At 43.2% G+C, this 27,911-nt stretch overlaps 1 protein-coding gene across 1 annotated transcript; it reads left to right on the plus strand.

The window, feature by feature from the left end:
- Nucleotides 1-14,677: 14,677 nt before the first annotated feature.
- Nucleotides 14,678-27,911, plus strand: STOML3 (stomatin like 3). The gene is made up of 6 exons (XM_038573041.1): nt 14,678-16,762; nt 16,844-16,916; nt 19,925-20,007; nt 21,503-21,706; nt 23,373-23,507; nt 25,430-27,911. The coding sequence occupies exons 1-6, from the start codon at nt 16,616-16,618 to the stop codon at nt 25,652-25,654; spliced, it is 867 nt and encodes a 288-aa protein (XP_038428969.1). The 5' UTR covers nt 14,678-16,615; the 3' UTR covers nt 25,655-27,911.

The following is a 27,911-nucleotide window of genomic DNA, read 5'->3' on the forward strand; positions in this document are numbered from 1 at the left end:
TAATGAAATATTATTTTACACCCACTAAATTGTCAAATATTAAAAGCTCCAACAATATCCAGTCTCCTCGATGATGAACAAAGGTAATACTTGATGGCAGTACACCGCTAGTAGATGATTCAGCTGATAACAGACCACTTGAAAACAATCAAAATCTTGTTTACAACAATCTTGTAAAGTTGAGCATAAATTCTAGCAATTCCATTTCTGGAATTGCACACTTTGATTTTAGGTACTGGAAGAACTCATATATGCACCAGGAGACATGTACAAAAATATTCATGGTAGTGTTATTGGTAATAACAAAAACTTTAAAATATTCTGAGTGAACAAGGGCTTGTTTGTCATGTGTTAGGAACACCGAAAATGAGCAAATAGCATTAAGCAACAATGCAGATAAACCTTTAAAACATTGTAGAATCATACAAGCAATCATAGGAGGCTACATGTGTATTTTTACATAGGTCAAAAGCAAATAAAGCTAAGTAATACATTGTTTCAAGACATATGCATACACGATAGGGGTGCCTCGGTGGCTCCTCCAGTTGAGAACTGGCTCTTGATTTTAGCTCAGGTCATGGATCCTCGGGTCCTCAGGTCTCAGGGTCCTGGGATCCAGCCCCAAATCAGGCTCTGTGCTCAGTGAGGAGTCCGCTTGAGGACTCTCTCGCTCTGTCCTTCCCCACCCCCCTAGTGCGGTCTCTCTCATTCTTTCTGTGTCTCTCTCTCTCAAATACATCTTAAAAAAGAAAAAAGATATAGGGGCACCTGGGTGGTTCAGTCGGTTAAGTGCCTGCCTTCAGCTCAAGTCATGATCCCAGGGTCCTGGGATCGAGCCCCACATGGGGCTCCCTGCTCAGCATGGAGTCTGCTTCTCCCTCTCCCTCTGCCTCCTCCCACCACCACCCCCTTCGTGCAGTGTCTCTGTATCTCTCTTCTTCTCAAAAAATAGATAAAATCTTTAAAAACAAAATAATTTGTTAAAGATATATACATACATGATAAAAAAAAACATGTTTTAAATGCAAGAGAACAATCAGCATAATTATGGATTGGTGATGGGGAGGTGAGGATAATGCTTATGAAGACTACCCAAATAGCTTTAATGGTGTTGGTTATATTCTAGTTCTGAGGTTGGGTAGTATATTCATTGTTCATTTTATTCAATAAACACACAACATTATATACATATATGTGCATTGTATGTATTATTTTACATGCATCATCAAAATTTCTGTAATAAAAATGTCTATCTAATTGAATGTTTTTAATCGATAGATTATTTCATTGGTGGAGGGTACATTTAGGTAGAGATATTTTATCAGTCGAAAATTGAAAATATTTATTATTCTGGAGAGAAAGAAGGCTGGGCCAGATTGACAGTTTGGGGAGTTATCACCATAAATATCCATGCAGACTTATGGACTTAATTTGTTATTTAAGGATGTGGAAATTCAAAAATTGGATAAATGAGAATGAATAAAATAGAATGGATGATATATCTTGGTGAAAACTAATGAAATCAGAGAACTTCACCAGAAAAGGGAACATTTTCCTAAGGGAGTAGCAAATGTCCTGGAACATATGAGTGCATCTTAGCAAGAAATGATGGTGGATGACAGGTGATGGGAGAGTGTTCCTGAAACCAGAAGCTTAGGGAAGGAGAAAAGTCTGAAGCTAGAATGAACTGTTTCAAGATGGCATTTGCGCTCTAAGATGAACATTCAGGGAAAGTCAAATATGCATATTTAGCGACATCTTGTATGTTAAGGGTGGAAAAGGAATTAGGGCTTCTAAAAGCATAGCTATCCTAAAACAAACAGAAACAAAACAGCTGTCTTCATTTCAGAACTTTGCCCAAGTCCAGTAATTGATATAATGACAGAAAGTAGAAAGACAGAAAAATATTCATTGGGAGCACATTCCAGCAATCGGTGATCTGCTTTATTTCCCCATCCTCACTTCCCTGTGATGGAGGCGAGAAAATTCATTAATGTGGCCCAAGACCAATTCATTTAGACAAAGGAGGAGGAAACATTGAGAATGATCTCATGTTTCTTTCATCTTCTGAAGCCTCCAGCTGTCCCAGGTGTCCCTTGTTGAAATCATTCTTGCTTTCTAGGCTGAGATACTTGAGAGGTTTTGCAGGAAGAAGAAAAACAGTTGCTTAGTCATCTTCCACAGGGATGTATTTGCGGCAAGTGCCCTAGAGGCTCTTGCCAGCCACCACCGGGGAACAATTACTGTTCCTGTTGTTTTGAACCTTGCACCTCCATGACTGGCAGTGCTAGCCTAAGTGATATTTGGCTAATGTTAAGGGGGATTGTATTTAGAAACTAGCTAAACTAGTACTTCCAAAATATTTTGCTACATAACTGTGGAGGGTCGTTGGATTCGGCAGGAAAGCTTCCTGCTCCAGGCAAGGATTGTCTATGACCTAGACACAAGAAATGATGGAAATAGGAGGTTTTCCTGTTGCTCTTTTCCATGTGAGGCTAATCCCAAAATTGTGATGACACGGTGATGAAGTAGAGGCCAGGAGGAAACAATGGAATCTATGGACTAAGTGCAGTAGAACCAGGAACGGATCTCAAGTTTTCAAATTTGCAGCAAACTGGAGAAGTGTTAGGGGAGGTGACGAATGTTTCAACTTACCTAACCAATCACGAATCCATCTCACATTTGCTTGAAACAGGGAAGAAAAGAGAAATACTGTGAAAATTAACCCAACATTCTCATTTTTGAAAGAAGATCACTGAGCCCTGAGAAACACAGCTCAGCTCTCATTCACAGTAATAATAACCATTTATTAATGCTAGTCATGACCCTGAGTATTTTACATATACTATTTCATATACTTCTCACACAGACAACTGTGGTAGAGACCGTTATTGTTCCCATTGTACAGATGGAATAAACAGAACATGAAGAGGGGTTAAACAAGTTACACCATGTCACATAGTCCGTTGGCAGTAGACCCAGGACTTGTTAACACCCAGGGGCCTGCTTTCTTACCCGCTCTGCCTCTGGCATCGTTTCTACAACAAGCCATAACCTAGAATGGATGAGGACAATGCCGAGAAATGTATTTGAAAGCAGACAGTCTCTGACTCTGCATGCACATGCATCTGTTCTAATCTGTTTCTGGTCCCCAGTCTCCTTTCCCAAAGTTCTAATATTCCATATTAATTCTTACCATTACAAACTGTGGATGACAGCCTTGGTTATTACTGTAATTTGAGTTTGGAGAGAAAGCAATTAAGAGTATCAGGTAGTTGGCAAGAGTAACGCACAATCTGGGAGTTTTTTTCGAGATGATGTTGCTGACAAGAAAGTAACCAGATGGTTGGGGGAAGAAAGACCGGGAAAGACAGGACGATCTGGGAAAAATCCTGAGTTTACTTTGTATTGCATTGCTTTCACACAGAGGAAAACAAAATATGATTTGGAATAGTGATAGGAGAATGATGAGCATCATTCAAGGAGAATATTGGTTCTTTCCGTAGTGGAGTAAGAGCTAAGTTATCCTTGACTCTAAGTGGTATGATGAATGAAGGACTCCTGGGACAGGAGCCTGGGGATCTGGATTCGAGAGAGTTTTGCCATTTATGAGCTGTTATCTTTGACAAGTTACTTATTCACTCATTCAACAAGTATCTGTGGGGCATCAGCTATGTGCCAGCGTCGTTCTAATGCTGTAGGTGCCGTGGCAAAAAATAACAGAATGGTCACATCCCTTATGGAAGTTGTCATGTAGGTCAGGGGTCAGCAGATGTTTTCTGTAAGGGGATAGACAGAAAATATTTTAGGCTTGACAGGCCTTCTTTCATCTCTATAGCATGGTCTCTATAGCAAATGTTCAACTCTGCAAATGTGGTACAAAAGGGTCCACAGAGAACACAGAAATAAATGGATGTGGCTGTGTTCCAGTGACACTTTATTTACAAAGATAGGTGGCAGACCAAATTTGGCTAGCAGGCTGTAGTTAGCCAAGCCCTGATCCAGAGGAAGAAACAAACATTAACCAAATAATTAAGCATATGGTAACATGTGCAAAGGCCTTGCGACACAGAGGACATAGACAGCATATTTATACTCATAGAAACCAATAGCCCTATTGTTACGTGAGTGAAGGGATTACCATGTGAGTGAGACTGGAAAGGGAGAGAGGGACAGACTAGCAGGGTCTTATGGGACACTTAGGTTTTAGTCTTTGCCATACTAATGATTGGCAGCCGTTGGATTATTTTAAGCTGGATGGCGATGTGATCAGATTCGAGTTCGAGTTTTAGAAGATCACGCACCGCAGTGTGAAGATTGAATTGAACAAAATCTTGTCATCTGAAAAGTAAGGATAGATATACTTGCCCTGTACATCAAGAGTTCATTGTGGTGAACAAATCACACCAGACGCATAAAAGTGTGTTATAAAATATAAATGATGTAGAGAGTTACCTAGAGATATTTTATAGGAAGCAATGTCAGCAGAAGGTCATGTTCTTTTGAATTTACTCTGGGAACAAGGCAGTCTGAACTCATGAAAGAAATCGTTTTGTTTATGTTAACAGGCTTCCTTCACCAGGGCAACTGCTCCTTAGGGTGCTCACGAAAGGTGAGGGACTTCCCTCACTTGCTCGTTCCAGCTCTCTCCTCTACCCCTCTTCTAAGCACCTGGAGCCCAGGCCTGGCTCCAAACCCATGAACATTGGCCAAGTGTAAAAGGTTCTCAAGAATGAGATGGATCCTGGGGCATCTTCCCCTGAGAAGCAGGATAAAGAGAATTTAGTGGGTAAGTTCCTCATTTCTGCCCTAAGTTTGTTTTATGTACATGAAGGGAAGTGAGCATTGTGGCATTTGTGAGAGTTACAAAGTAGCCACAGGGCGGTGGGGACCTAATACATACTGGGATTGGCTTCAATTCAGTTAGAGCCCAGGATTTAGATTCATTGCTTTTTGTGGCTTTATTTGCTTCTTGACCAGCAGTCTATAGCTTGCTCTTTTCTTCAGTGTTAGATAGAATTTGTATTTATTTTTACATTCTTTTTTTTTTTTTTTTGCATTACATAGCAAAGACATGTGGAATAGGCTGAAATGTATCCATTTTCAAATATCATCTGATGATGCTATGATTAAAAAGGAAAATTGATTTGAGCTGCATCATGTTTGATTCATGGAGAAAAGTTGAGGAAAATAAGTACTAACTTCAACCTTTAATGGCATGTCTGTATTATTGAAGCATTTTTGCTTGTATTGTATTTTTAAGTCCTATAATAATTCTGAGGTCGATTCTCATACAAACTCATATTATGAAGGAGAAAACTGACTCTTGGAGAGTTTAAAAACTTGCTGAAGTTCCAGAAAGTGATAATGATGTTGATGATGATGATGATGATGAAAGATATATGTATATGTGTATGGGTGGGGAAGGATGTTTTAACCCATACTCTCTTTACTTTATAGACATAGGTGGGTGGTTCAGCAGTTGAGTGTCTGTCTTTGCCTCAGGGTGTGATCCCGGGGTCCTGAGATTGAGTCCTACGTTAGCCTTCCTGTGGGGAGCCTGCTTCTCCCTCTTCCTATGTCTCTGCCTCTGTCTCTCTATCTCATGAATAAACAACAACAAGAAAAAAAAAAACCTTAAAAAAAAGTCATAGACATAGAGAACACACTTGGCTATCAGTATGTAAAAGAAAAAGTATACATTTGTAGATATTTACCTAAATTGATATGTGGGAAGCAGCAAATTATCCCTTAGAAGTCTAAGTGTGAGGTCTCTCAAAGTATCTCCCATTATCTTTTTAAACAAGAAGTTTCATGAGACATTTTAGCTTCCATTTAACAAGTGAAGATATCAGCTGGGTAAATGACCTGACTGGAGCCTTATCAGTGAGATAACCATCCATGGGGTTATTCGGTTTTGAGTTTTTAATATAATGAAAAAACCTGCACTACCACAGTACAATCAGAAATGGAACTTCTATGTTACAACTTCTGATTTCTCTTTCTTTTTTTTTTTTTTAATTTTTATTTATTTATTTATTTATTTATTTATTTATTTATTTTTTAATTTTTATTTATTTATGATAGTCACAGAGAGAGAAAGAGAGAGGCAGAGACACAGGCAGAGGGAGAAGCAGGCTCCATGCACCGGGAGCCCGACGTGGGATTCGATCCCGGGTCTCCAGGATCGCGCCCTGGGCCAAAGGCAGGCGCCAAACCGCTGCGCCACCCAGGGATCCCACAACTTCTGATTTCATGTGGTTTTGGCAATTTATGAGAGATAAGGATCAGTCATCCTCTACAGATCTGTGGGATGAGTTTGCCCTTGCCCTCCTCCATCTTGGATACATTAACAGGACAACATTATTTAGTGCTTCAAGCTGTGCAGAAATTTCCACTTACAAATGCTGAGAGAATTAGATGAATACCTGAGTCTTTGGACACCTAGGTGGCTCCGTGGGTTAAGCGTCTGCCTTCAGTTTGGGTCATGATCCTGGGGTCCTGTGAGCAAGTCCCACATCTCATCTCAGGTTCCTGGCTCAGTACGGAGCCTGCTTCTCCCTCTCTCTTTGCCCCTCCCCCGGCTTGTGCTCTGCTCTCTCTCTCACTCATTCTCTCTCCAACTAAATAAATAAAATCTTTGAATAACTGAGTCCTTGTTATCAACTCCAGCAGGAGCCTTCTACGATACTGTGCCACTAGCCTTTTGTATAAGCTTTCAGAAACCACTCGTGTGCCTCTCTTCTCAACCCCAAATTCAGCGACATCACAAGGTCAGATCGATAGAGTGCTATAAATTAGGGCTACCCCCCTCCCCACCCCACAGTTGTTAAACACATGAATTATTTACTCATGTAAGTGAGTAGGACACCACCACTCATTAGCCTTTGACTTCTCTTGCACTCCTTTTTTCCTCTCTTTTTTCTTTAAGAGTTAAAGTGAAGTTAATTGGAATCTTAATCATCCAAATCTAAGGATTTCCTCTCAATGTTAATATGCAAAAAAAAAAAAAAAAATCTTCCCAGGGAGTTTTTAAAACACAGATTTTTGTTCTCATCCCTGGGAGGCCTGGTACTCTAGTTCTGGGATGAACTCAAGATTTTGCATCCAAGTAACTTGCAAGCTGATGCCATGGCCAGGCTGAGAACACACTTTAGGCAGCACAATGGGTTTTTTTGGTGATCCTGTGTTTTCCTTGAAAAATGTCCCTTGATGCAAGCTGTGTGCACATTTCAGAGAAACAGGCAGGAGGGAAGATGAATTTCAGGTGAGGAAAAGACAGGATTTACCAGGAGGGTTTCACTTAGATTTTATGTTTGACACTAAAATCCTTGATCCTCTGGAGAAAGAACCAGGAAGTTGCTGAGACTGTACTTTACCCCACAGGATTGGAAGTCAATAGAAAGAGGAAAGAACTTTTAACACTACATCCCCAGGCCCAAGGAAGCTGATTGTTCTCATTCCACACACCTTTTATGTTTCCCCTGGGAAGTCTGCAGTCTTCCCTGCTCTGGAAACACAAAGGACTTTTTTCTTTTTTTACTAGGCGTGATTAATTTTTTTCTGTTAAAATTCCTGCTTGGGATCCCTGGGTGGCGCAGCGGTTTAGAGCCAGCCTTTGGCCCAGGGCACGATCCTGGAGACCCGGGATCGAATCCCACGTCGGGCTCCCGGTGCATGGAGCCTGCTTCTCCCTCTGCCTGTGTCTCTGCCCCTCTCTCTCTCTGTGTGTGACTATCAGAAATAAATTAAAAAAAAAAAAAATTCCTGCTTAATATTATAAAGGTACCAAAGTTAAGAAAACCTAGAACAGAATTGTCAGGGAGGAAAAATTTCCTGTTACCCTTCAAAGAGTCTTCTGGCTGGCCTCAGAATAAATTGACATGAAATTGATCAACAGGCGATAAATTTAGTTTTGCTCAAAGGGGAACTCCACATACATAAGAGACTCAAAGACAGAAAGGTAAAATGAGGTATATATGTCATCCTGAGCTGAGGAATGAGCTAGGGGCCTAAGGTTCAAAGGGCAAAAGGGCAATTCACAGATCAATAAGATCAGGTGTTTGGTACTTAGAAGTTTGCTCTGCCATACAGATGGGTCACTGAGATAAAATTCATCTTGGTAAGAACTCTTATTCTGAGAACAACCTCCGATTTAAGTTCTTCTAAGTAGATAAGGGAGGAGCAAAAATTTCACTTGAGCTTACTGGTTCTTGATCTCAGCTGCAAAGAGTCACTTGCCAATGTGACTACACTTTGAGGACACTTGTTCTGACCCTTTCAGGATAAATCAATCATACTTCTACCACTCAGAATTAACCATTGTTAATATTTTGGTCAATTTCTTCCAGTATTTTTTTTTCTATGCATGTATTTTGTGCTAATTGGGACTGTATTGTCCATAGAATTTTTCATCCTCCTTTTTTCTTTTAATATCATACCATGGTAATTTCTGGGTTTTCATATAGTAAAATATGTATTTGTGATGTGATATTGTGTAGACATGTCATGATTTGCTTAATTATCTCTCTATTGTACTTTCAGAGTGTTTTTATTTACCACTGTCACAAGTAATACTATCATGAGACTGGACGTAAATCTTAATTAAGGACAAGTGTTTGTTGTTGCCATTGGTAATGCTGCTATTTCATACAGAAAAGGGAGTTGAAGAAGGACAAGAATGATTCAGGCATAGGGGAAGAAAAATCTTTACCCTTTTAGATTCTTTGGCTGGTCTATTAATTAAATGGCCATGAGGAAAATTAACAAGAGAAAAATAAATTTAATTTTGTATGTACATGAACCTCGACAGACACGAGAGGCTCTAAGACAGTCAAGCAATTGAGGATCATATGCTATCCTGAGCTAAGAAGAAGGGGATAGTGGTCTGGGACTTCAAGAGGGAGGAAGATGAAAAGAGCAAATGTTTGGTAAACAAATGTTTGTTATACCAGGCAGAAACAGAGGGACGCACAGAAATTTAAACAAACAGTTCCTGCCAATCTTCCTCTAGCTTGCCATACTCTTTGTAGTTATCTCTGGTGATAGCTCTCTTCCTCGACCAGGCCCTGTATCTAAATTCTCTTTTTTTTTTTTAATTTATTTATGATAGTCACACACAGAGAGAGAGAGAGAGGCAGAGACACAGGCAGAGGGAGAAGCAGGAGCCCGACGTGGGATTCGATCCCGGGTCTCCAGGATCGCGCCCTGGGCCAAAGGCAGGTGCCAAACCGCTGCGCCACCCAGGGATCCCCTGTATCTAAATTCTTAGAGGCAGTTAAGAGGGAAGTAAAAAGCTCTTCTCAAGTCTTTTGGGCCTTGTATATCTTCAGTTCAGAATAATTCTCATGCCAAAGTGGGACATTTTGGGGAGGCTGGTTCTGGACTCCTTCACAAGGAAAACATTCTCTCTTATTTTCTTCTCCTAATGGTACAGGGGTACAGCAAAGCAGTAGCATGAAGGAGAAAATGGGAGGACATATGGTTCTCAGTTTAATTGACTCTCTTGAGAGCAAACAGAATCTCTCCTGCTAGATCATTATTTCCAGACAAGAAACTTCCAACAGATAAATAACTGTGTGACATTGCTGAGGATCATTCTTGACAGTTCAGTGCATTTTACGTGCCACTCATGTCATTAATTCAATGAACGAGTTTAGAATCTACTGTGTAACAGGAGATGGAGACATAAAAATAAAATGCCTGCTCTCCAAGCACTGCAGACGTACAGGGAAGACATTTAAGTTAGCTGAAACTTCCAACGTACTACGGAAAGCCATGATAGAGAGTGTATTAGAAACTCAGAAGAGGAGCACCCAAAGGTAGGGATGAGAGAGAAGAATCTCCCTGGAAAAAAAAGTGACGTGTGAACTGAGCAGTGCGGCTAGGTGAGGGAGAGGAGAGGAGAATGTAGGATATGAGCACGGGACCGGGGGATACAAAGGCTCATGCAAAGGCACAAAGATGTGTGAGAACAGGGTGCCTTTTTACTGTAGGGGGTGTTTATGTGCTGTGAGCACATGTGGCTGAGGCAGCTAGACCCAGAAGTGAGAGACCAAAGCTCAGCCTCCTGAAAAACTGAATTACACACCTGCTAAGAGCCTGTGTGTTGAGCCTTGTCTCCTAAGGCACACTAGGGAGTTGCTGCTGCATTTGACTGATGGGATGAAGACTTATTGCAATTCCTCTTGAGGAAGCTGCAGGGCAAGGTGCATCTGCAGGGAGGTTGTGAAGTGGAACTTTAGTTGGGTGGGTGGGTTTAAATTCTTAAGCTGAAGGGGCCATAAGGTATTAATAAATAGCATTTCCTTTTTTGGACATTTTAACATTCTATTTCAAAATATATCTTCAATATTTATTTAAAAGATCAAATGGTAAAAAGGAACTCTGTATACATGTGTCATAAAGTTCGTGTAACTCTCAAGCACAGATCATCCTTCTGTAGTTGAGATGTAATTATGATATTTGAGAGAACTCATGATTATGAAATTCTGTAGTCATAGGAATAGCAATGGTAAGATCATCATCTAGTTTTGATTTAGTAGTTTTACACTAAAGATTTGGTTTGTCTCTCTCTTTTTCTATCTGTCTTTAAGGTTCTAGAAGTTACCTGAAAGCACTTACAGTGAGGGGCTACATTGCTTTAAGGAACTAGGCACATTGAAGGGTAGGGCTTTATTCCCCTTGAAAATGTAGTTCTTGCCCATACAGAGGAGTCATCATTTGGAAGGACCAGAATATCCACAATGGATATTTAGTATATCTGGTAAATAAATAAATAAATATAAATAAATAAATAAATAAATAAATAAATAAATAAATAAAAATACTATGTAAGTGGTCAAAATAAAAAATTGCACTGAAGTTGAAGACTTTAGTCAAGACTATTGCAATAGAGGAGGGAGGCCAGAACTCAATATGAACCAACGGTCCTGAAACAAAGGGGTAGAGTGTGTTTAAAGCCAGGAGTGATCTCCTCTTAGGACTGTCTTGACCAAAATACACCTCTAGGACAATCCTAAGCAACGCGTTGATTGGTTAGAGGGCCTCCTGATACGGCTCATATCCTTTACGTGTGATTCACTTAATCCTCACAACTAGTTATTATTAACAGAAGAGGAAACTAAGATGTAAGCAGGGTATGTGGCCAGTGGGATGTTCATCTAGCTTTCAAGTGAAGGCATCTCATGTAGAATGTACAGTGAACGACTCCGGGCCACCACCTCTTACCTTGCTGGGTGCTTTCTCCGTCTGCCCACAGGTTTGCTTTGCTGAAGGTTTTCCATTCTCTCTGAGAATGCAGAGCAAGCAGTGAGTTTTCCATCCTCAGTACTAGCTTGATCTTATATCCTCTCATCTTTATTTGAATTATTTATTGAAGTATGAGATACATACAAATACGTGCCCAAGTCTTATGTGTTTATCTTGAAAGACTGACAGATAGTGGCTGGACCACATATAAAATTAGAACTCTGCTGGGGAGTTTGGGCAGCCTGCCCTTCAAAATAATCCCTTTATCTACAATAACCAACCCAGGAAGCCAGCCTGCTATAAGTCAGTCTTGCAAGAGGCCAGATTGCTTTCTGTAGTGACAATTCCAGAAGGCTACACAATAACATAACTATCGGTACCCAAAGGCCAGGACTTGATAAATAACTGACAGCTTCTCTATTTTCTGTCCTGCTTCCAACTTGATACCAACTGAATAAAGCCAAATAAGCACCCCTAACCAATCACACAGGATGGCCTGCGTCCAATTAGCTCCCCTACCGTCTCCCCAGTCAGGCACACCTGAAACCTTCCCCTTTCTCCACCATAAAGCTGTCCCACTGCTCTGCCTGCTTTTGCGTCTCTGCCAAAACATAAGTGACCGAGGCCGACTCTTCTGCCGTAGGACAAGCTCTGAATAAAGAGCCTTTGTTTTTCTCATTGGGTCGGTCAGTACATGTAAGTCTATGTAATCACCACCCTGATCAAGATAAGGAAGATATACAGCACCCACAAGGCTTCCTCATCCCGTCCCAGAGAGTACCCAACCACCAACAACCCCACAAACTATACAGACAGCTACTAGTCTGATTCCAAACACAATAGATTATTTTTTCTTGTTCTTGAATGAAATGGTACAAAATAAGGGAGATCACACAGTATGTATTCTTATACATGGAGTCAAAAAGTATGCACTCTTGAGTCTGGCTTATTTTGTTCAGTATTTTGTTTGAGATTCATCCACGTTTTGCCTATGGCAGTAGGTAGCCTTTTTTCTTCCGGGGTAGTACTCCTTTGGCTGAATGTACCATAGCTTTATTTATTCATTTTACTATTGATGGATGTGGGGGGCTCTTCATTTCTTGAATTTTATGAATAAGGTTGCAATGACCATTCTTGAATGCATTTTCATTGTAATCACCACTCATTTCTCTCAGGTATTACTTAGAAGTGGAATACTGAGTCACAGAGCAAGTCTGTGCTTAGCTTTAGCAGGTACTTTGAACTAGTTTCTCAAGATGATTGCATCTTGAGCTCCCATATATGGAGGGCTCAGATAGCTCCACAACCTTGCTAAAATGTGATGCTGCGTTTCTTCAATGCCTGCCATTTTGGAAGCTGTGAGTTATGCTCTCACTGTAGTAATGCACGTTCTGCTTTGGTGCTTTGAAATGATGTCATGATACCTCAATAGCTATTTCTGCTTAGAGAAGAAATAGCTATTTCATTGTAACACAGATCTGTGGGCAAGGATTATAAGCGGTGTTGATCTAATATTTCAATACTGTTGACCAAGCCAAAACAAGAAATAAGCAGCACGTCACCTCGCCTGTTTTATTTACTGAGATTCATTTCCACCACTAGTGTCATAGAAGTAGGGCTAGTGATCTGGAATAACCTGCCCTACTTCCTGGCCCCAGGCACATTACCAGTCTTGCTTTAAGTGTTCACCCCTAGTCCTACAGGTTTTTAAGTTTTTTCCAGTGCTGGGAACGAAGTCCCAGAGGCACGCCCTTACACGTGAAGCTCGGTTTTGTTTGCCTCGCTGGCTGCGCCTTTCAAGGCAGACATGAACGTCTGTCGGCTTGTGAAGCTCATGGGTCCCCCCTCACTTAGAGATCAAGATGCTGGTGGCAGCACTAACTGGGACGTTTTCTGGCTGCGGAGTGAAGGGTTGCTCTTGGTCACCCCAGGGTCCTCTTCTCCGGGGTCGCCTCGCCGTGCGGGGCCCAGGTTCTGTGCATTGCAGCTCCGCCCTTCTCCTTCCAGGTTGGAGGGGGGCTGTTGGCTAAGCATTCTGCTGCTCTTGTCCAGCCACGGCCGGGCGGGGGGACCCCTCTCTCACTCTGCCAGTGCTCCATTTCCTAGAAGGCCACGCAGCAGGGCTCTGACCCTATTGTTACCCCTGCCGCTACTGTCGCTGTCCTGCTAGACGTGAACCCTCGTCGGGAGGTTCCCCCTCCCCCTCGTGCGCTCCTGGCACAGCGCCCGGGACGGCGGGGGGGGGGGGGGGTCAGCCCGTCCGAGGATGGAGGCGGCCTCGGGGGCGCGGGGAGGCCGTTCTGCGCGGGGCCGAGCCTCGGCTGGTGGCCGTGTGCGGTGGCGACGGGCCTGCGGGAGCGGGACGGGGCTGGTGCCGATGCCCGCGGTGCGCGGGGCCCTGTCCCTCGGTCGCCCCGTCCGCCTCCTCCTCCGCCTCCGGGGGCCGGAGCGCAGCCGCGCGGGGGGCTCGGAGGAGGCTTCGGGGCGCGGACCCGCGTTCCCTCCCCAGGCCGGGGCGGCCGGCGGCGCCCGAGGCTCCGTCCCTGGACCGGGAGGGGCAGCCCGGGAAGACCCAGCGCGCTCACGGGCGGGCGCCGGGCCGGGCCGGGCCGGGCTCCGGGGAGCGTCCGGGGCTACGCGGGCTACGCGGGCTACGCGGGCTACGCGGGCTGGCGTCGGGGCTGCGGCGCCCTTCCGGGGCCCCGAGCGGGAGGCGGACCGTGCAGCCCCCGCCCCCCGCCCCCCGCCGCCCCCCGCGCCCGAGCCCCGCGGCTCCCCCAGGCCGAGGAGCGGGGCCAGCGGTGGGGAAGACGCCCCGGGCGGCCGGACGGCGAGGCCCCCGCACTCCCCACCGCGGAGGACGGCTACGGACACTCCGGCTAGGACGCAGCTGCGCCACCGGCAGGGGGCCTGGGCCTGGGGTGCCGCCGGAAGTGTCCCGAAGATAAGATTCGGGGGGTTATTTTTTATCTATGATAGTCACAGAGAGAGAGAGAGAGAGAGAGAGAGAGAGAGAGAGAGGCGGAGACCCAGGCAGAGGGACAAGCAGGCTCCGTGCACGGAGCCCGACGTGGGACTCGACCCGGGTCTCCAGGACCGGCCCTGGGCTGTAGGCGGCGCCAAACCGCTGCGCCACCCGGGGATCCCAGGTTGTTTTTTTTTTTTTTAAAGTAGAAGTGTTCGGGAGCCCGGGTGGCCCGGTGGGCTCAGCGTCCGCCTTGGGCTCAGGTCTCGCTCCCCCGGCCCGGCCCGGGGCAGCCCCACACCCGGCTCCCTGCTGCGCAGGAAGGCAAGAAGCCTGCTTCCCCCTCCCCCTGCCCCCCCCCCCCCCCCCCCCCGCTGTGCTCTCTGGCACTCTTTCTCTCTCTCTCAAATAAATAAATAAAATATTAAAAAAAAAAAAAAACAGACAAAGCAGAAGTGTTATTGTGGTGCCATAACTCACCAAATCTACAAATCTAAGCCATGTTTTCTAATGATGAACATAGGAATGTAAATACTTAGGAATGGGTCTATCATGAAATATACCAAATTGATAACTATGGGACCTGTCTAGATAAAAGTGGACTAAGCAGAGGATGGTCAAAGGGATTTCAGCTTTATCTGTATTGCTTTGGACTATTACATTTTTTAACAATGAGAATGTTTATATACAGCCTAGGTCATTACTAGTAAGCACTAATAAACACGAATGCAACAAAGATTCTATTAGAATGCACAAAGTGTCTTTATCCTGGATAAGGATAGTCCCATCCACCTCACTATGGTCCAAGGCTTTGGAAGGTGATCTTTTAAAAATACAAATTTTGGGTATGCAGGCAACTCCTTATTCCTATTGAGTGTATCTTTATGTGTATTTAGAGCCTATTAAAGGACATTTGCACAACAAGTTTTTAATACTTAATATATATCTAAAACTTAGATCCTTTTCATCTATCAGAATGTAATAATTGAGAAAGTACCTGATGAGTTCTGGTGCCAGGCATGGGGAAGTAGGCCCAGTGTCACACTATGCAATTGATGAGAGTGTGGACTGGTACAAAATCATTGAAGGGCACTTACCATCTAACAAAATTGTAAAAACTAATCTCTTGGACCAAACACTTTCACTGCCAGCCATTTATCCTACATGATTGTATAAAAACACATATTAGGGGATCCCTGGGTGGCTCAGCAGTTTGGCGCCTGCCTTTGGCCCAGGGCGCAATCCTGGAGTCCTGGGATCAAGTCTCGCATCAGGCTCCCTATGAGGAGCCTGCTTCTCCCACTGCCTATGTCTCTGCCTCTCTCTCTGTGTCTCTCATGAATAAAAAAATAAAATCTTAAAAAATAATAAGAGGAGAATAAGAAGGAATGAGGATTAAAAAGAAGTTGGGATAGTGAATAGAAGGATCAAATAAGAATAAAAAGGTCAGCCTGATTTGTGTGTTCTATAAACTAGAGTTGTAAGACTTGAAGTGATTAAAGCTATAAAGTTTCGGTTATTGGAATATGATTTGAACTTAGCATTGCAGAGCACTATTCTTGAAGCCAAAATGCCCCTGTTATCATAATGTGTGATTAGCAAAAAGACATCTGATGTAATGAGCCAATGTAACAAAATTCCTCTAGAAGTCAGAAATGTCAAATATCAGTGTCTGACACATCCCTGTGATATCTGTAAAATGGGAATAAAGGTAGTAATAGGCATGTACTAATGTAGATGTTAATGTATGGACCAAGTGCCATGGAAGAATAACTTCATTTAGTCCTCATCAAATCCTTCAAGGTAGTTGACCTCTATCCCCAACCTACAGATGAGAAAGTGGGGGCTCAGTAACATTGAGTGGCTTATCTAAGGCACGGCACTTGTAGATAAGAGAGCTCTCGTGGAAACTCATACCTACGGGCTCTTCAGAATGTTTTTCCTGTCATCCTGCCTCCCTTTGGGGATAATTGTACCTACCTCTGTGCTTCAGAGATTGTCTTGAATTTCAACATGGAGAATTCTGGGCACCCAGGAATATGTCTTTTAAAATGGTACCCTAGTGATTCTGATGGAGGAAGTCTATGAATTATATACTGGGTAACAGTGTTTTATGTGTTTTGAGGATAATAAACCATGTCAGTCCTACTAAATATAATGGTAATTGTTATTATTGATTGCTATGAGATTTTCTTGGAAAGGACAGGTCAATTTCAACCTAAAACTCTGAATGAATAGTGTGTGTGTGTGTGTGTGTGTGTGTGTGTGTGTGTTTATTGCATTTACAGGTGTGCATGAACTTCAAGCTCCTTGTCAGCGCTCCCAGGCATGGCCAGCCCTCTTGTGTAGTAGCCTACTCATGCGGCTGAATGACTTTTCTAAGAACCATGTAAGTAGAGGATGGTCAAAGGGATCACAGGCTTGCTTTCTCTTCATTTCTTAGGCATCAGCAGTAAACGGCTTGGCGTGTGTGGCTGGATCCTGTTTTCCCTTTCTTTGTTGCTGATGATCATTACTTTCCCCTTCTCCATATGGATGTGCTTAAAGGTAACACCCTGGGAAATAAACTGGGCTCTTTCTATGAGCTGATGAACCATTAGGACTAAATTCTCTGCCTTAATCTCTTAGATCATTAAGGAGTATGAACGTGCTGTTGTATTCCGACTGGGACGCATCCAGGCTGACAAAGCCAGAGGGCCAGGTAGGACACCCCTGACAAGGATCATGGGCACCTAATACCTATAACTGTTACCACCAAAATTTTCCCCAGCAGCCTCTCTTGATAAGCAAAGAAAAAATCACAGGAAGCTGGAGCCCCTTGCCTGTTTGTAAAATGGGAAGATGTTGTTCTGCTATGCGAGTTAACAGGAGTGACCACTAGACCACTAGTTTGAGAGGTCGGAAATCTGACCTTGTTTCCTAACATTCCCTCTGAGAGATTCAGTGAACAAGAGCAAAGACTTGCTCTGTTACATTGGCCGGACTTCACTTGTTATCAAGACCCCTAAAAGAAAGATAGAAGAATGAAGGGAGGGAGTAAATGGTCCAGTAGATGATTAAGTTACTCAAGGAGACTATTCCAGGAGCCGGTTTTTGATTCTCACTCTTTGAAAAGAGCTAATGGAAAAAGTAAAAAGGAATTTCTTCTCCTGGCAAGCAGAGTAATAGAAAGCTGGAAGCCATTGTACAATTCCTTTGATCAAATGTTGTGTTTCTTTCCATCCTTTCTCTACCTTAGAATGAAAACTGTTCCAAATTCTTCATGTTATAAGAAGATGGGATTTGGTGGAAGTGGGGGGGAGGGGTGGACATGGGAAAGTGTTAGGTACTAAAACTCTAGAAGTTAGGTATTGATTTAATTCTCATAACTTCTCTTGGTATGTATGTAGTTGAACTATATCAAATTGCTAATATTTGTTTTTGATTCTCAAGCATGACAATTTCACATGATAAATTCTAATGTTTTGAAAGGAGAGGTCATAAAGTACATTTTAAAAAGTACTGTTATTTGCAGTACTTCTCTAGTAACATTTGTTTTCTGCCTCCTATTATGACTATAAGCCCTTGGGGGTGGGGGGCAAGAACTTTCTATTCACTGCTATACTGTATGTGCTCTGTACTTGGCCATGCACTATGGTAGGCACTCAGATATCTGTTGCATAAAAAAAAGAGAAATTTCAAAAGCAGAAGCTTGTTAAGAGGCTTGGTCATTTCAAGTAGTATAATCCTACTTGTCTGATTTCATGAACAATGTATGGGAGAGAGGGCAAGAATGACTTTTTATGGTTGTTCTTACGAGTTTGTCCAAATATAATTCATTCAACTGAGGTATAACAGACCAAGGTTTACCCCATCCAGGTCGTTGCATCTGGTGGGGCCGAGCTTATAAGTAAAGTAAAACTTCATTTGAAAGAAGTAGACTAGCTATAACTTGGAAGTCTCTAGAGAAAAGTGTATCTCTTTTAAATGAATTTTCCCAGAAGATTTCACCACTAAATGTCCCAGGATAATTACTCTCGTCATACGCGTCTCTGGGGCAAATGAGTCCCCTCAGAAAGCCATAAAAGCTAGAGGGAAACAAGCCAAATTGCCAATTGTTTTCCATTAAACCTCTCCACTTTTGTAAATTGTAAATTATTCCTTAATAATGGAAAGTATTAATAATAAGTGTTACCACTTCTTGAGCACTTAATATATACCCAGCACTGTGTTTAGTACTTTATTTCATTATCGTGTTGAATCATGCTTAATCCTCGCTACCATCTTCTAGAGATTCAGTAACTGAAGCTCAGGAAAGTTGTATGTGTTCCCAGGTCACAAGCTAGTAAGTGCGAGGGCTAAGACTTAACTGTAGTTTTAGGAGTCATGACCCCAACCAGTGACCTGGCACCAAAAACGGAGGTAAATTAGGCCACAAGCCTCACTGCAAGTCTCAGGAGAGTTCAGAGACCAATGGAAAGAAAGCTCCTTAGCAGTGTTTTCTGTTGATGCTACCAGCCATTTGCATGGTACACAACCTACAAACTTGTTTCTCCCTTGAAAACAAAAACAACAGCACGAAATCTTTCTGGTGAACAAAAATGGATTGGTGTCTCCATCTTGCTGACATGCCTTGTGGTTCTAATCTTTGTAACTCTTGCTGTAGAGAACATTCACCAGGCTCATGTGAAGGATTCATGGGATCCTCAGTTGAATTTCTGTATCCCCACCCTTCCCCTACCCAGCCCCAAATCCAAATACTTCACAACTCAAAGAGAAGTGAAAGTGTTTATAATTGGGGGATGCCATTATCTTTGAACTAGAACATAGCTCTGGAGAAATAGCAAATTCTGAAAAACATTGGTTTTAGGGACTTGGAAATATATTTTTTTAAGATTTTATTTATTTATTCATGAGAGACACTGAGAGAGAGAGACAGAGACATAGGCAGAGAGAAAACAAGCTCTCCTCAGGAAGCCCGATGCGGGACTGGATTCCCAAACTCCAGGATCACGCCCTGAGCTGAAGGCAGAGGCTCAACCGCTGAGCCACCCAGGGGTCCCAGGACTTTGAAATTTTAAGGAGATTTTAATTCTATTTCTTCAGTATTATTGAAGATGAATGAGAAAGCTGACAGTCAATGATATTTAAGATAAAATATCTATTACTTAAATCTTTTTTTGTACAGATATTTTTAATAAGGACACCAATTTCCAAAATATCTTTTTAAATTAATGTCAAGGGATGGCTGGGTGGCTCAGCAGTTGAGCATCTGCCTTTGGCTCAGGGCGTGATCCTGGGGTCCTGGGATCGAGTCCCACATCAGGCTCCCTGCATGGAGCCTGCTTCTCTCTCTGCCTGTGTCTCTGCCTCTCTCTCTGTGTCTCTCATGAATAAGTAAATAAAAAATATTTTAAAAAATTAATTAATTAATGTCAAGTTCAACTCGGGTAGAAGAAGGTTGAGTGTTTTAAAAGTAAAATCTAAAAATTAAATGTCAAGGATCTTTAGCTTTTTACCACAAGATTTTAATTTCTAGGGAATCACTTTTTTTTAGTCACTGACTGGAAGGAGGAGCTAATTTTCCCTAAAGTTAGAGGAGTACATATTGAAGATTGTCTGAGAAGCGTTTATAGTCTCATGAAAATAATGTGTCATATAGTTAGGAGATAATTTGTTGTAGTTAGTTTTGATAGGATAAACTTTTAAGCTATCTTTTGTTTTTTATAGGTTTGATCCTGGTCTTGCCCTGCATAGATGTGTTTGTCAAAGTTGATCTCCGAACTGTTACTTGCAACATTCCTCCACAAGAGGTAATGCTGGGTAGAAATAAAACCTGTATCAGGCACCTGGGCCACTCAGTGGCTGAGCATCTGCCTTTAGCTCAGGATGTGATCCCAGGGTCCTGGGATCCAGTCCCACGTGGGGCTCCCCGCAGGGAGCCTCCTTCTCCCTCTGCCTGTGTCTCTGCCTCTCTCTGTGTATCTCTCATGAATAAATAAATAAAATCTAAAACAAATTTAAAACCAAACCAAACTAAACCTGTATCTTCCCCATTACATGGACAGTTGAAGTTTTACAACATGTTTTCAAACTGTAAGGGACCTGCTTGAGGAACCAAAGGTGGGCTTTGCTTTTCCAATTGAGAATAAAGCTGATGGCAAGGGCTGGACTGTTATAAGATTTGCAATGACTTGGAGGGGCAAATCCCAGGAAAGAGAGAGAAAAGATGCAGTTGGCAGAGAAACTGGGATGGAGAGCAGTAGATGAGAGGCTTGGAAGAGTCAGATAAGTCATATAAAGGAACTGGATTTAATTTGGTGGAGGGCAGGATCTGGTTAGGATATTATCCTCACTCTCACCTATCCAGAAGGTTTTTTAGTAAAATCTTTAGCATTCACTTTTTTTGTGAGTGATTGGATGCAGCACAGCTGGTGGGTGTGGGGAAAGAGCACAGAGCCCATCTGCATTTGGATTTCAAATAATTCTTTCCAGTTCATAAAGTGCTGTAAATAAATATCCAAGGCCAGTAGCAAGGCAATAGGGAAGAGAAACAGAATTACTAAGAACCAAAACGATCCAGGAAAACGAAAGAAAATGTGAGTAGGGCCTATAGTGCAGGAGGGCAGAAATGATAGAGGATTATGAGTCAATGTTCATTTTCTTTTCTCTGGTCCAGGAAACCCAGTCAAGACTCAGCAGTTTTAGTGACCGATCATGGTTCTTTTCTGGCTCCATAGTCCATAATTCTATATGGGAGTAGAGAGTTCTAGGTTCTGCTACTTTGGGTCTGCCAGAGGACTCTCAATGGCTGCAAAGCACCTTGTCACATTATTCAGAATATTAACACAGAGCCTCTATAAAAGCAAATAGAGGGGCTCCTGGGTGGCTCAGTCGGTTAAGCATCTGCCTTCAGCTCAGGTCATAATCTCGGGGTCCTGAGATCGAGCCCCACATCAAGTCCTACATTGGGGTCCCTACTCGGTAGGGAGTCTGCTTCTCCCTCTCCTCTCCTCTCTCTCTCTCTCTCTCCCTCTCCGTCCCTCCCTGTCATATAAATAAATAAAATTCAAAATAAAAAATGTTTAAAAAGCAAATAGATTTGTGCTTATTCTCACCATGTGCTTATTCTCACCATGGCAAATCATCACCAACAAAGATGATATCATACTCTAGCCAGGGCAGATTTTTGGTAATGTTGGCATCATGCTCTCCTCCTGCAGAGAGGGCTCTTAGGCTGCCTGACACTTTGTCATTTGCTGTGAAAGTCATAATAAACATGTGATTTTCCCTATCCTTGCCCTCTAGATCCTCACCAGAGACTCTGTGACTACTCAGGTGGATGGAGTCGTCTATTACAGAATCTACAGTGCTGTCTCAGCAGTGGCTAATGTCAACGATGTCCACCAAGCCACATTTCTGCTGGCTCAGACTACTCTGAGAAACGTCTTAGGGACACAGACCTTGTCCCAAATTTTAGCTGGCCGAGAAGAGATTGCTCATAGCATCCAGGTAAAGATGCTGAGAATGAATAGCCTGTATCTTTGGTTCATTTATTTTAATTATCAGACTATCAAATATCAGTAATTCAAAGAACCCCTCTCATGTGCATGCATGTGCATTCACACATGCAACACACACACACACACACACACAGCTGCTGTAAACGCTGACCTTCAGTTTGTGGTTTTATTCCTTTACAATCACAAGGTGTAGATTTAAATATCTGAGCAGGAGGAGGAGAGCTGTAGGAATTGTACACCTTATCCATTTTCTTTGGAAACTTGGAAAATACAAGTTAGCATTGTACACATTAGGCTTTCCTGAAGAGGTTAGCATCCTTTTTAGTTGAAGTTGCTCCAGAAGGGCCACCACTTCTCAAACACCCCATGTCTTTCTGCACTTTAGTGGAATATTAGAGCAGGATTCAATTGAGACAGCAGAGGCCTGTGATCCCTGGAAAATCTGACATGGCAATACCTATATCAGTAATTATGTTAATAGTAATCATTATTCTAATATTGATGAGAATGTTGCAGGAATCCATCTCACCCCTTGCACGCCCTAGTTTATAGACAATTACATTTCTGTGTGGTCCGAAATCAATTGTACTTTGATTCTGAACCTCCCTTCTGTAAGTTGGGAGGGAAATTCAGCTTTGGTCCTTGGCATCTCTTTCAGGACCTATGGTGGCACACAGACCCCAAAGTTTTATGAAATATTGTCAGTTCTGTATAACTCTGCAAATCAATTGTAAGAGCCCCATGAGTTTGACAACTCAGATGTTTCCCCAGCTACAGTCCAGTCACTGGGTTCTTGGGAGGTCTCACCATGTCCCACAATTCTGCAGAAATCATGGAAAGGCAAGAGATGGCTTGCCACTTGGTAGCAGAGATCTCTGCCGCTGCCCTCTGAACTACCCATCTGGTCTCACTATTTCTCAAGGCGTGCATTTTCATCCCTCCCTCTGCAGGATAACCAACGTGACATCATCGGTGGTCTTAAGTTTTTACAAAGGACAAGTATGTTTGATTTTAGGCTGCTTGTGCTATATATATATATATATATATCTGGCTACCTGGGGAGTAAAACTAGCCCACAGCAGAGGTTAAACAGAGCAAGGCACATAATATCTCAAAAAATACCCAATAACATTTACTGAGCAATTGTGAGTCATTGGTAGATCTCTCACATGTATTATCTCCAAATTCCATAAAAATCCTGAAAGGAAACCTTTTATAGATGAGAACACTAAGCATCAGAGAGGTTAAGTGGCCCAGTGACTCACAGCTACAAATGGCAGGGCCAGGACAATATCCAGGAGTGTCTGAGAAGCCCATGTGTTGCTGCCTACTTGATGTCATTGACAAGAAAACGTGGGGTATTTGCTCAACTCTAGATGGATGGCACATACTTCATTAGGAATAGTTGAGGTGGGGGGTCCTGGTACGTCCTGAAAGATCTGTCAGTTTAAGCTTCTGAATCCTTCTTGGGAGTCACTTCAATTCCTGGGAGTGATCAATAAGAACTCCTTTTCCTTTCCCAAATTGTCTCACTCCAAATGCTGCAAATACTAAAGGAGACAAAGCAGAGGAATTTATCTTGCGAATATAAAGCATGTCAGAAATTTACATCATCTGTGTTCTGATCGATGTCCTTTCTTTTGCTTTGGAAACAGACCTTACTCGATGATGCCACGGAGCTGTGGGGCATCCGGGTGGCCCGAGTGGAAATTAAAGATGTTCGGATTCCCGTGCAGTTACAGAGGTCCATGGCGGCTGAGGCTGAGGCCACCCGGGAAGCCAGGGCCAGGGTAAGGGCCACTCCGTCCACACTGGAAGGCAAAATGCCCAGCTTTGGAGCAGATAAAGATGGACGTTGAATGACAGATCAGGCCTTCTCAATTATTTTGATAAGAATAGGGGTTCTTTTTCATACTTTTTACTGAGAATTTCCTCCTGAATTAAAAGGTAATAGGCAGCTTAATACATCTTGAGGATTTTTTTAAAAAGATTATATTTTTATAAAAAGATTATATTTATTTATTTTAAAGAGGGAGAAAGAGTAAGTGTGAGCTGGAGTGGGAGGCAGAGGGGCTTTGGGAGAGGAACAAGCAGACTCTGTGCTGAGTGCAGAGCCTGATGTGGGGATCAATCTCATGACCCAAGATCATGACCTGAGCTGAAATCGAGTCGAATGCTTAAACTGACTGAGCCACCCAGGCGCCCCTATCTTGAGGAGATTTGGCAACAGGTCTTGGGTCAAGGGGTGCTCAGTAAATGCTTAGTGACTTAGCAAGGTGGGTCCCAGGTCTGGCTGCATTTCAGTCCCCTAGACAGAACTGACGACAGCAAACAGTAATTCTCAGGCCTCACCTCAGACTCAGTAAGGCAGTCTCTTGTGGCTTAAGAATCTACATTTTTATAAAGCTAGTAATTATGACTTTTTTATTATTATTGAGGTACAGGTGACATACAATGCTAGATTGAGTTCAGGTGTACAACATACTGATCTGACAATCCTATATATTTACTCAGTGCTCACCCCAATGGGTGTAGTCACCATCTGCTATAGCCAACCTGGTGCCTGTCTTTTGAACATTGCTGTTAAGTGTGGTAAGTTGTGCTGAACTGAAAGGGAGTGGTGATGGTGATGATGAAACACAATCCAGGTTAGAATTACAAGACGTGAGCATACCCTGGCCTCGAATGTTCTTGTGTCTGTTGGACCTGCAGCCTTCATGTCGGATGGATTTTCTGGAGTATCAGAAACCAGATAAGATGAGAGGCCTTTTGTATACTTCCTCAAGAACTAATGAGTTTTTCTCTACCCTCATCCCTCCCCCATCTCTGGTTTATCTGGGAAGCTCCAGGAGCGTCTCACCAGTGGACTTGGTGGGTGGTTTGGCACAGAGGTAGTGAGTACCCACTCCTGAGGCAACCGAATCAGCCTTGGGCAGGAGAGAACTAGAAGGGAAGCCAGCACTTAAGAGAGCCTTCCAGTGGGTGTTGTCAGACTGGCACTTACTGCTCCTGGTTAATCAAGAGCAGAGAGACTTGAAACAGTGCTTACATTGTAAGAGTGAGGCTCAACTGGCAGCAGAATGCAAGAAAAACATCTCCTAGGGCGAGTAAAAACAAGAGAGAGAAGCCAGGTGGAGGCCTTGGATTTCAGACTTCCCTGAAGGCTAATGCAGGGTTGGGGGCTCCAGAGAGATCTCCGAACAGAATTAGGGTGACCTCCCAGTCTACCGGGCTGGGTTAAAGGCGGTGCTCGTATTTGGTTTGCAAAGGAAATCTAGGGACTCATAATTTGTCAAATATCTCCCCGCTTCCTGCAACCTCCTCAGATTCTCCTACACCATTAGAATGCGAAACTGTCCCCCTTGCCAAAGAAGTAACTGGATGAAACCCGCGTGGCAAAGTGGGGTCTGGCAGAGAGGCATCAGGATGCCGCTGCCAGAAAGGGAAAGCCCTTGTTATAGTCGCCAACTTTTATGTCTGAGCTCTTTTTAAAAATTTTTATATTTTTAAAGATTTTATTTATTTATTCATGAGAGACACAGAGAGAGAGGCAGAGACAGAAGCAGAGAGAGAAGCAGGCTCCCTGCAGGGAGCCTGATGTGAGACTCGATCCTGGGTCTCAGGATCACACCCTGAGCCCAAGGCAGATGCTCAGCCACTGAGCCACCCAGGGGCCCCTATGTCTGAGCTCTTTTATTTCTGCCCCTTTTAGGTCCTTGCAGCGGAAGGAGAAATGAATGCCTCCAAATCTCTGAAGGCAGCCTCCGTGGTGCTGGCCGAGTCCCCCATAGCCCTGCAGTTGCGTTACCTGCAGACTTTGACCACCGTGGCCACCGAGAAGAATTCCACCATCGTGTTCCCTCTGCCCATGAATATCCTGGAGGGCATTGGTGGCATCAGCTATGATAACCATGAGAAGGTTCCCAAAAGAGCCTGAGGTCCTCCCGCTGTCGCCAGCCATTGCTTTGGGAGTCCCTTCTAATTCTCAGGAGAAGCCAGCAGCTAGAAGTGCTGAGAATCGCAACATCACAGAAGCAGAGGGACTCGCCGCTGGAATAGCATTAGCAGGGAAAAGCCATAGAGGCTATTAAAAAAAAAATGAGGGCTGTGTACTACCTTTATTATTCAAGAGCATTAAACGACTTTGCATTATCCTTATTAGTCATTAGATAGCAGGCATTCCTGATTAGAGCAGGCGCTTTCTTGCAGTAGGGGGAAAAAATCTTTGGGTGACCGTGACTAAGATTTCAGCATTATTTTTGATTGGTTTTAAGAAGCCCTCTAGATAATTTATAAAGTAACAGAGGCCTCCTATTTCTATTAGATACTTGCTTTTTATAATGCCCAAGTGACTACTTGCTAAATCTCCAATAATTACAACACCCCCCCACCATGTTTGAAAGTCTGATTGATTTTGGAGTGAAAGACCCAAGCGGCATTGAGGTTTCCAGCTGCAAACTTACAGCTAGCCCAGGGCAGACTGCACCCAGCTCTCTTGCTGCCTGGCACCCTGCCTGGAGCGGTGGCCTGTGCTCAGCCTCTGGGCACCTTTGTCAGCTGGAGGGAGAGGGCACAGTACTTACAAGTGAGAATGTTTATAATGGGTGCTGTCGGTTGGGATCACTGGAGAACATCATCCCGTGGACTTCATGTTTTCACCCATTACCAGTCCTAAGAGCCACCAGTTGTCAAGAATTGTTTGCAAACTCTATTCTCTCCCTCGCAAAACCCTCCAAACTGTTGAAAATAAAGAAGCCATAGAATAGAATACAGATGTGATGCATTTTAAAAATTGCTTTATCAGAGGTTTTTTTTTTTTTTTCCTACCATGGTACAATTTTCTTTTGAGTTCCATTTTGAGAGACAGGCTAGGATTTTTTGTTACCATTTATTGCATGTCTGCTATGTGTTAACACTGGGCTCAGCCCTTTATGGATGCCAAGGGGTATCTTTATTTTGCAGATGAGAAAGTGATATCAAGAGGTTGAATAACCTGCCCAAGATCCTGCAGCTAGTTTTGGGTTAGGATTTAAAACTAGGTCTGACTCCAAAGTCCTTGCTCTTAAACATCATCCAGGTTTCCTTGGGGGAGGTGGGAGGAGGGCAGGGATGGGGCTCTTCCCATTCCCTCTTGTATTGCAGGTTCTGGAAGCGTAGGTGTCCACTACGGTTTTGCACTGTCTTCAGGAGCGTGAAGACATGCACGCACATGTGCACACACACACCCCACCTATCTCACGCTCCTTTTCACAGTGCCTACATACTCTCTAGATAACCCCAGCCTTACATTCTCCTCCCCCAACGCCCTCATCTCTGCTCCCCTCCCCTCCCCTATGTGTTCCCCTCACACACATCCTGTCAACGTACAGATACTTGCTACATGTAAATGTAAAATAGGGATCGCATTCTACCTTTGGTTTTGTAACTGCTTTTTTCATGGAACCGTATCATACTTGATATAAATTCTAGACAACTCATGGTTAATACATTTTTAGTAGATTCTACTGACTCTATAACTCTAGCACTCAACTTTAACTCACTGAGGTTCATTTTTTTTTTTTCCTTAGAAGCTAAACACTTGCATTTTAACAAGAACTGGTGATAGAGACCTATCATAGCTCATCCCCAGCAGCCAGAATCCGAGTCGATGAAGCGCATAGACACATAGCCAGTGACTGTACATCTAATGAATGGTGGTGCAGGGACTGACCACAGGCTTGGACACCTGTGGCATTGGGGTCACCTGAGGGGGGCGGCCCTACCTGTACAAGGACAATTTTTGAGTGCCCTTCCTACTCTGCTTCCAGAAACCCATACTTCTTTTGTTTTCCACGATTGCGCTAAAAATGCAAAACTTCATGTCAATGTATAGCAAACTCTAAACTGGTGGTTCTCCCTGAAGGTCAGAGTTCTCTCACTCATTAGATACTCTTTTTTGAAATGCACAGCCCACTGGCATCCTCCTAGCGCCAGAATAGGGCGTGAGAGAGAGCTGTATCAGAATCTCTGGGCAGATGTGGTTTGGAAACTCTCTGGGGGATTCAAATTACTCCACTCCTCCGCATTAAGCCTCATTAATTCTTTGGCATTGTGATAGGTCATTTATTATATTGCTTACTAAGGGGCTGACTGAAGAAGTCTCCTTTGAAAGAAAGTATTTTGGGGGGCAAATGGCAGAAAAGAATCAGGGAAGG

The sequence above is a fragment of the Canis lupus genome, chromosome 25 (assembly GCF_011100685.1).
Source record: "Canis lupus familiaris isolate Mischka breed German Shepherd chromosome 25, alternate assembly UU_Cfam_GSD_1.0, whole genome shotgun sequence".
In the NCBI taxonomy this organism is placed as follows: Eukaryota; Metazoa; Chordata; class Mammalia; order Carnivora; family Canidae; genus Canis; species Canis lupus.

What these genes read in the sequence shown, in the direction of transcription:
- STOML3 (XM_038573041.1), top strand. Translation starts at nt 16,616, where the DNA reads ATGGTCAAAGGGATCACAGGCTTGCTTTCTCTTCATTTCTTAGGCATC. An exon ending in GCAACATTCCTCCACAAGAG is followed by an intron (nt 20,008 to 21,502) that starts GTAATGCTGGGT and finishes CTTGCCCTCTAG; the next exon opens with ATCCTCACCAGAGACTCTGT. An exon ending in AGATTGCTCATAGCATCCAG is followed by an intron (nt 21,707 to 23,372) that starts GTAAAGATGCTG and finishes CTTTGGAAACAG; the next exon opens with ACCTTACTCGATGATGCCAC.